Below are 9,548 nucleotides of genomic sequence, written 5' to 3' on the forward strand. Positions count from 1 at the left end.
CCCAAGAGCTCCCCCCAACATTCCTCCTATGGCTGCTTTGCAGTTGGTTTCCTTGTGCTTTGACTGGCTGGTGCTGTGTCCAGCCCCCCCCCCCCCAATCCAGCCACAGTTCAAGTACCACAGTGCTGAGCTGGCAGCCGGGATCAGTAACTCCTGTTCCCTTCTTCTTTCCAAGCATTCCCCCCACCTCTTCCCCTAAGCCACTGATTCCAACCACAGGTGGTCCGTGAGACCCGGAGAAGTGGTCCACAAGGTCTTAGGAAAAAAATCACCATTGATCACTTACTTGCTGAGCAAGTGCTCCTCCATGGACCACCAGAGGGTGGAGAATGGACCGCCTGCAGCCTCAGCCAGCTCTGAAGTAGCCGCTGTGGATATGGGTGATGTTTTCCATTCCCTCCAGTGGTCTGTGGGGGAGCACCCACAGGAGAGACACTTCCCCACGGACCACCAGAGAAGGCGGAAAACAGGCCGCCTGCAGCCAGCAACAAAAGCAGCAACCTACAAAACTTCTCTCATTGTTCCAAATTGAGTTGTATTTTTTGTGTGGGGAAAGAGTATGGTTCATGACAATTTCAACTCTTCCTTCAGTGGTCCATGGGCCCCTAAAGATGGAAGCTGCTGTGCCAGTCGCCCTTGTGAACACCCTCACAACACGCCCTTTTCCCTGGGAAGAGGTCTGGCCCTCATGCCCGACTTTCCTCCCCTGAGCCCACTAAAGCGGCCGCCTGGCTCCTGGGCTTATTTCACAGCCTTTTAAACTCTGCTCTAAGAACAGGAGAATTGCCAGGCACTCTCGCCTCCAGACTCCTACGCACTGCATCCAGTAGAAACAGGCTTTTAATTCTGGTCCTTGGCACCTCCACCCACAAACTCTCCTGTCTTTCCTCATTCAACTCATGTGCACTGAAAGTGATGACACATTGAGGGCTGCCATCCTTTTATTTGCGTATGCCCTGTGTATAAGGAACCTTTTCTCCCTTTTCCTTCCCCCCTCCCCGCTAGCCTCCTTTCTTCCCACTACTAGTCCAAAACTTCCAGCCCCAGCCCTCCCCCCCACAACCCACCTAGGAGATGAGAAAATTTTCTCCCCCCCCCCACTGTGCTTGAGTCATCGCATGTCCCTTTCCTTCCTGAGAACTTCCTTTTCCTTTCTCTGCCCATAGCAACAGCTTGCATTTGGGAGATAGATGTAAAAAAGGTAAAGGCAAAGGCAGCCGTGTCCAACTCTAGGAGATGGCGCTCATCTCCATCTCCAAGCCCAGGGAGCCAGTATTGTTGGTTGGGACCAGTGTGAAGGGCAGCCCGATCCTGTGCTGTGACGACGCTGGTGCAGCCACTCCACCATAGCATGGGAATAGAGAATGCAGGAGGTCTCCCCGATATAAGAGGCATTTGTCCACTTGCCTCAGGATAAGTCCCAGCAGCCTCTATGGGCCTACTCAGGTTTGTATCAGCAAAAAGGCAAGCGCATGTCTGAGCAACTGTGTCAGGAAATCAGGCGCAGGAAGGAGGATAGGATATTGGGTTAGCTGCTGCCTCTACTCCCATCCCTCTCCAAGGCCCCATCCACCCATCCCATCACACCCCTGCCCCTTTACTTCCCCTTCTCACTTCTGTTCTGCCCTCCCTCTCACCTGTCCTATAGAGCAGCGGTACTCAAACTTTTCCTGCCAGTGGCTCCCTTGACCCCCGTGGCTGTTGGCCATGACTCCCCCTCGTGTTCCTGAGGGCTGGAAGTGACATCATTAAACAGGAAGTGGCCAGAAATATTAACTATATTAAATATATTATATTTATTATAATATGTTAAATATATATTAATATTAATTACCAGTCTGACCAACATTACACCCCCCCCCCCGGACCCCAATCCAACTGTCATTTCTCCCATTCTCCTTGGATAGGATTGAACCCTTTATTAATTTAATAAAATTACATATTTCCAGCAGCTGGTGGGGAAAACAAAAACAGACCATGAAAATATATCAGAGCTGATAAGGGTCTGGTTAGGAAGCTGATTTGTCTCCTATACTAGAAGATGCACAGCTCAAGCCTATGCATGTCTACTCAAAAGTAAGTCCCATTAGAGTCACTGGGGCTTACTCCCAGGAAAGTGTGGATAGGATTGGACTGGCAATCACTTCAGCAATGGCTGATAAGTATTCCCTTCAAATAGCAAGAATCATCATTTTAAAAATACAGCCTTTCCTCTTCAAGATGAATAAATCACTTTAAAAACAGTACCCTTTTTCTGCTCCTGGCCAAGTAAAGTGTGTGCTTCTCTCTCTTTCTCCCCCCCCCCCCTTTCCCAACTGCAAGGAAACAACTTTAAGACCCCTGGTGACTGGTAAAATAGGAAGCGTTTTATTTGGGGAGGGGGAAGAAAGTGGGAAAGTTTGGAGATTGAAAGGGGGGGAGTGGAAGAGGGAGGGGGTTGAAAAGAGATTTCACTTTGATGAGAAGCGATCCCAGGCTGGGAACTAGGAACCAACCAGACAAGAATCAGCGAGGGTTAAGGACTGCAAGCTGAGCATGCTCGGTACTTGCCAGATGGGGGTTGGAGTCAAAGAGCTTTGGAAACAACATGCAGTGAACACAGAAGGCAGCAGCCCCGGAGTGGAGGGAGAAGAGGGCGGGGCGGCAGCAGCCACTCTCACAGCTGAACAACTCCGGTTTCTTTTGCTTTAAAAAAAAGCACAGACAGGCTTGTATTCTGCCCAGGGGGCATGACTGTATCGCTGCAAGAGGACATCCCGCACCTCCCCTTTGAGTTCCTGGCGCCTCCCTAAAGAGCTGCACCGCAGTTTGAATAACACTGCCATAGAGTGTCTACCTGCTCTGGCGGGCACAGGCCTAGACTGGTGCAGGCCTTTGTGCCGGTGCCACGCGTTTCCAAGCAGCCACAACATGCCTTATAGCGTATTTCAACAGTGTGCACACTTGTCCCATCAGTGCTAGGTGGGATAGGATTGCGCTGTAACCCTCTGATCTGCCATACAGTACAAGTGCTGCTAGAGGAACAGCAGCAGGTGTGCTAGCAGAACAGCCAGCAACAGGCAGCCTACCAAGCTGGTCAGCTAAGCTCGGGGAGTTTTGGGGACCCTCAGGCCCTTAAGAGAGGACTGGGACTCTGAGAAGCCAATCAAAGCAGGTTTAAATTCAGAATGCATCCACTGATGTTTAATTCATGAAAGTCAGTTACCGTAAGAGGTACAGACAGTTTTTCTACCTCCAATACTTGTTGGTCCTTCCTGGCAGTGGAAATAAATAAGAAACCATATTGCTGAGCTATCTTTCTATGATGCACGCTTGGGGGGGGGGACTTTCTGCTGCTACGTTCCTTTGCGTCCCAACAGCCACTGGGCTACTTGATGTCATGCCCAGGCTGGAGAGCACTGAGCTGGAAAAGCAGAAGAGACTGGCTATAAATAGCGAGGTGGGGGGTTGGGGAAGAAGATGAAGCAAAGAAAATGGTAGCTTCCATACACAGGAAGGAACAGGTCGGCTTGCAAAGGACTGTGGGGAGGGCTAAAAAAAATGAGTGGCTGTCAGGATCCCAACTAGGGGGTAGGACTGAAGGAGGTATGTCATTGTACAAAACACAGGCATCCTGCCAGAGTGGACGTAAGAGCATTGTGGAACAGTTCCTGTCCAAAGCAACCCAACTGCAGCCTCTTGAGCTGGGGGGCAAGCACATTGTGGTGTAATGCCAAAGAGGGTGGCACTCCCTGCAAGATGCTGCCAAGCTCACCACTTGACATCAGTCTGTGTGCATCATGAGGAACATAGTCCTGGGGGGAAATAACTAGCCTGCCCGGGCCGAGAAGAAGGGCAGGCCACGCACAAAGCTGTCCAACTTGCTCCGAAAGAGCTCACTCTGGATAGTCTCATTCAGGTTGCAGAGTGGATTTTTGACCACGTAGTCGACGTAGATCTGGGGAGGAGGTAGAAGAACAAGTCACAAAATTATTGTGGTAGGACTCCTCAGAGCAGTCTTTGGGAGGTGGGAACAGAACTCTGGAGTCCTTGCCTCCCAAATGACTGGTCCTGTTCTGACTCCTCCCCCCAATTTCACATTAACTTCTTCTTTTAAGTTTATCCTTACGCAGATACAATCACTCTATCCCACCAAACAGCCAGGAGATATTCTGGTAGCACAGTACTTCTGTTCAGTTCCCGCTGCCAAATCAGCCAGGTGTTGATCCACAAACTTGAAAAATTCAATACACTGAAGTCACTGCTGGAATGCTTGAGTATGTTTCTGAGAGAAGGGTCTGGATTCCTTTTTCAAGAACAGGCTGCACCTCAACTCCTGACTTGCTGGTTCACATGTTATTAGAGTAGGACAGTGGTATTCAAACTGGGGTGTCGTGATGCCCCAGCCTGTGGGTCCTGGCCTCTGCCCCCTTAAGGGGTGGGGGCAGCCAGGAGACGGGGAAGGCAGCTGCATGATCCACAGGATCGCGCCACTCAGGGGGGCTGCAGGGGCTTGGGTGCACTTGCCCAAGCCTCCTGCAGCCTCCCGGGGGTGCAGGGAGCCCTGCGCAACCTTCGGCAGGGCTCCCCAGGTCAGGAAAAGGGAAAGCGGAGCGATTGCGCCCCGCTCCGCAAAACCGGAAGCAGAGCACAATCACTCCACTTTCCCTTCTGATCGGGCTGCGGGGGCTGGGGTGCAGCCTCCAGTCCCTGCAGCAGCCATCCCTGTGTGCCGGGAGCCCTGCATGAACGCTTGCAGGGCTCCCCAGGCCAGGGAAAGGGAGAGTGGGGAGACCTGGGGCGCCCTGCAGGTGCTTGCGCAGGGCTCCCCGCACAAAGGGACAGCTGCTGCATGGACTGGTGAGTGCATCCCAGTCCCTGCAGCCCCCTGAGTGACGCGATCCTGGGGCTCACTTCGCTGCCTTCCCCCTGCCCCTGCTGCCTCCCCCCGCAAAGACTTTTGCGGGTTTCAAACTCCCAGAGAGTTTGAAAACCGCAGGAGCAGGGGATGCTCAGACCTTCCTCGGTGCCTCTGTTCACAAGAGCAACATTAGGTCCTTTCTGCAGAGCAGAGAACCCAGGAAGTTCCTCCCCATGACTTAATTCAACATGATCCTTCTTGCGAACTGCTGTAGACCAAATGCATGTCATCAGTACCTTGGGAATCTTCCAGCACAACTCCTTCTGGAGTGCAGATGGCTGTCAGCTTGCGTTCATGAGAACACAGCTTCAGATTTAATGGAGATCACCTGGCAGTGGTAGCATTTCAAAATAGTTCTCCTGCCCCCTCCCCAATGCACAGCCACACCCAGCCCCTCTCTTTTGGCATGCAGAAGGTGGATGGGAAGTCAACCCCAAGGATTATGGGAGGGATGGGGAAAACTGGATGGGGGGACATAGACCTCACTCACACAGCTGTAGATCTGATGCAGCACATCCCGGATGTTCCCCACCCCCAAGTCAGTGTTCATCACCACCTTGAGCCCAGTAGGTGTTTCATAGTAGTGCAGTTTGTACTTGCTGGTCTGGAAGGAGAGAAAGCCATCCTTCCTGGGTAGAGGGATTAAGGAAAACCAAGAAGGAGGGAGCAGACAAACACCTTCCCCACCACGCTTGCTTCCAAACAGCCTTCCGTCCAGACCTACTTTGTGTAGCACAAATAAAAAAGCAAGAGACCAAACTTCCTCCCTCCGCCCCGCACCACCAAAAGGACTCTACTGCTCTTGGGGTGAAAGGATACATGTCCACTGGGCTCATCTTGCTTACAAAGGAGCGGATGGAGAAGAGCATGCCATACATTAACTTGAACTCCTGCAGGAGAGAGAAGACACAGAGGAAGGAGGAATCAATGCTCGGCTAAGTCAGTGACAATCACTTCCTACCCTCTGGTGTCACCTTGTGGCCAGTTGCATCAGAACACTCAGGCAACAGTCAAACTAGAACAGTTGACTGTATGTGGAAAGGCTGGAAAGCAAAGTTCAGAACAAAAACAGTTCTGAACTTTGCTTTCCACATACATAAACCCTAATTTCACTTTTCTACAAACTTTATACATTGCACCATGCATCAGTTCAAGAGCAGTGCTGTCCTTTCCCCTAGGAGGACCTGAGACCTGACACTTTAGGGTTCCAGTCCTACACAGCACCTCCTAGCGCCTACCTGGTGCTACACAGTCATATGGAAGTTGGGAGAAGAAAAAAAATTCTCAACCTACTTTCTTACCCAGACCACCTAGTGCCAGTCTTAAGAACATAAGAGGTGCTTTACAACCACTTCATAAGTGACCTTATGAGACAGGGTTGAGTAGTGAGGTGGCTAAGTTTGCAGATGAAACCAAACTTTTCCGAGTTGTGAAGACCAGAAGTGATTGTGAAGAGCTCCAGAAGGATCTCTCCAAACTGGCAGAATGGGCAACAAAATGGCAGATGCGCTTCAATGTCAGCAAGTGTAAGATCATGCACATTGGGGCAAAAAATCAAAACTTCACATATAGGCTGATGGGTTCTGAGCTGTCTGTGACAGATCAGGAGAGAGATCTTGGGGTGGTGGTGGACAGGTCGATGAAAGTGTCGACCCAATGTGCGGCGGCAGTGAAGAAGGCCAATTCTATGCTTGGGATCATTAGAAAAGGTATTGAGAACAAAACGGCTAATATTATAATGCCATTGTACAAATCGATGGTAAGGCCACACCTGGAGTATTGTGCCCAGTTCTGGTCTCCGCATCTCAAAAAAGACATAGTAGAAATGGAAAAGGTGCAAAAGAGAGCGACTAAGATGATTACTGGGCTGGGGCACCTTCCTTATGAGGAAAGGCTACGGCGTTTGGGCCTCTTCAGCCTAGAAAAGAGAATCCTGAAGGGGGACATGATTGAGACATACAAAATTATGCAGGGGATGGACAGAGTGGATAGAGAGATGCTCTTTACACTCTCACATAACAGCAGAACCAGGAGACATCCACTAAAATTGAGTGTTGGGAGAGTTAGGACAGACAAAAGAAAATATTTCTTTATGCAGCGTGTGGTCAGTCTGTGGAACTCCTTGCCACAGGATGTGGTGACAGCATCTGACCTGGATGCCTTTAAAAGGGGATTGGATAAGTTTCTGGAGGAAAAATCCATTATGGGTTACAAGCCATGATGTGTATGTGCAACCTCCTGATTCTAGAAATGGGCTATGTCAGATGCAAGGGAGGGCACCAGGATGCAGGTCTCTTGTTATCTGGTGTGCTCCCTGGGGCTTTTGGTGGACTGCTGTGCAATACAGGAAGCTGGACTAGATGGGCCTATGGCCTGATCCAGTGGGGCTGTTCTTATGTTCTTAAGAGTATAAAGCGTATCTCTCTATCCAAACTCAACTTGCCAGATGAACAGATTCATATGACAGTTATATTAAAAAGTAGTAACTATACTGACAGGAGAAAATGTTTTGAAGAGGGCTGGTCTCCAGTTACAATCTCAGTGAGGAAAAAGCATAACAACCTTCATGTATTCACTTCTGGAATTGGCAAATGGACATTGTGGGGTTGTATACATACATACATACAAGTGAACTACTATCACCCTTATTTTTGAGCATCAGTCTGTTCTACAAATTTACTATCTTGAAGACTTTCTAAGTTATAACGAAAAGATCTTTAAAGATTCATATTCTTCTGTACAGTCCTTATACATGCAGCACTGACAAAACCACAGGTTTGCCACTTGCTTTGCCACTTGCGTTTACTTGAGTAACTAGTAGTGGCAAAGGGGCATTCAGATTAAATGGACATTTGACATTCACAAACACCTGTCTGGCCTTCACCCCATTTCTCCATTCTTTAAGAGTTCACAATTTCAAAGGATGTAGCAGCAGCTGTTAAAGTAGCTTTGAAACTCAGGAAAGGATGACCTGGGCCATCAGGCAAATTTCAACAGTGGCCTGAACCTCCTTTCAACGGACCAGGAAAGTGAAAGCTTCCAGAACAAGGAAAGTGTTAAGGTATCTTTGGCTGCAATCTTATATGCTTCCTGGGGAGTAGGCCCCATGAGACTGAAATGTAAGTAACCATACAAGATAATACTGACAAGGACCTCTGAACTCATCCAAAGTCTTTTCCTCACCCAAAATTCCCAAGTGCCTGGGAGTAGCAGGCAGGGCTCCTAGTCGAGAGCACAGGTTTGCACCCTGGCTCCTCTATATCTCTAGTCAGTCTCACCTCCTCCTTAGAGATGCCTGCTTGCTTTTTCCGGTTCCACTCACTATAGTGTAGGCAGATGCCGTTGCGGTCAAAGATGTACAAATTATGCACAGTCATCTGGAAAAAAAGGAGGACATCCAATATGCATACTCGTATATACTTATTTTCTTTAGGCTATTTTTATCCCTTAATGGGGTGCTCAACATGGGCTACAAATTAAAAACTGAAGTGCAAATTACAGTATAAAACATACAATCAGCCAAGGAGAACAACAACAACAACAGTGTTGAGATAAAAACACAGCATAAATATAATATAAAAGTACAGCATAGAACAGTAACAGAGCCCACAGAAAGGCAATCAAGCAGCCTGAGAAAACTGCATAAGCACCAGAACAACTTCCAAATCATGTGCGTTTCTACTCCTCTAGGCACACAGATGGAGATGGGCACCCACCGCGTCCCTACTGCAGCTCTGCCACCCTCCCTGCGTCGCCCACCTCCAGCACTCGCAGCTCTCGGTGCTCCCTGATCCCGGGACTCCGACCACGGAGAGCTCCCCCACACAGAGTGCTTCTGCCCCCGCCCAGCACTGCAGGAGGGAGGGAGGGTTGGCGGCACTGCTCCCTAAAGCTCCCCTTTCCTGCGGAGCCTGACGGGGCCCCGATCCCGGCCCTGCCCCGCTTCTGGCCCTTCCTCCGGGGCCTCCTGCAGTGAACTTGAGACTGCCGGGCAGGGAGGGGTCTGCGGGCGCCGTGCGCATCGCTGATGCCCGTAAGACCTCCCGGCCTGTCGGGGGGGGGGAGCTTGGAGGCTTCTCAGGCGGTCTGCGGGATTCGTCACCTTGCAGGGCTCGTCCGAAGCGACCCGCTACGGCAACCCAAAGGCAGGCGGACCCGCAGGAGAGCCCCGCGCGCCCCCCCCACCGCTGCAAGGCCTCCCCTGCAGGAGCGCCAGAAGAGCTGCTGCGTCGGGAGCGGGACAGCCGGAGCAGCGCCTGGACCCGCGCTCGGACCTCTCAGTCCAGCCCTCGCCAGCCAGGCAGGCCCCGCCCCGCCCCCCGTGGCAGGGAGTTCCGCAGGCCAAGCACCCCGAGAGAGAAGCGTCCTCGGGGCTGCCTGCCCTGCTGCTGCTCCTGAGCGTGGCTTATTGACGCGAGTCACCTGGAAGCAGCCGCCCCGAGCCTGCGGGGAGCGCCGCGCCAGCTACGGGGAGAAAGGGGTGCCTCACCTTCTTCCTTGTCGCTATGGCAACCTGTCCCGGCCCCACACCTTCAACTTCCTGCGCGCTCGCTGATTGGTTAACTGTTCTGCGCATGCGTAGAGGCGCGCCAGACCGTACTCGCCTCAGCTGTCCCGCGCGTGCGCAGTGCCACCCCTTCCACAGCCC

General features: G+C 51.2%; 1 protein-coding gene across 3 annotated transcripts; it reads right to left on the reverse strand.

Moving 5' to 3' along the window:
• Positions 1–1,838: 1,838 nt before the first annotated feature.
• Positions 1,839–9,449, reverse strand: TRAPPC1 (trafficking protein particle complex subunit 1). Of its 3 annotated transcripts, none has more exons than XM_066628475.1 (5): positions 9,390–9,449; positions 8,179–8,277; positions 5,720–5,790; positions 5,391–5,529; positions 1,839–3,937 (listed from the first exon to the last, which is right to left on the reverse strand). In XM_066628475.1, exons 2-5 carry the CDS (start codon positions 8,275–8,277, stop codon positions 3,809–3,811), a joined length of 438 nt encoding a protein of 145 aa, XP_066484572.1. In that variant the 5' UTR covers positions 9,390–9,449; the 3' UTR covers positions 1,839–3,808. The 3 variants fall into 3 exon arrangements, with proteins under 3 accessions (XP_066484572.1, XP_066484571.1, XP_066484573.1); XM_066628474.1 differs by having other exon boundaries at positions 9,323–9,395; XM_066628476.1 differs by lacking the exon at positions 9,390–9,449 and adding an exon at positions 9,003–9,069.
• Positions 9,450–9,548: the final 99 nt, after the last annotated feature.

The sequence above is a fragment of the Tiliqua scincoides genome, chromosome 5 (assembly GCF_035046505.1).
Source record: "Tiliqua scincoides isolate rTilSci1 chromosome 5, rTilSci1.hap2, whole genome shotgun sequence".
NCBI classification, from domain to species: Eukaryota; Metazoa; Chordata; class Lepidosauria; order Squamata; family Scincidae; genus Tiliqua; species Tiliqua scincoides.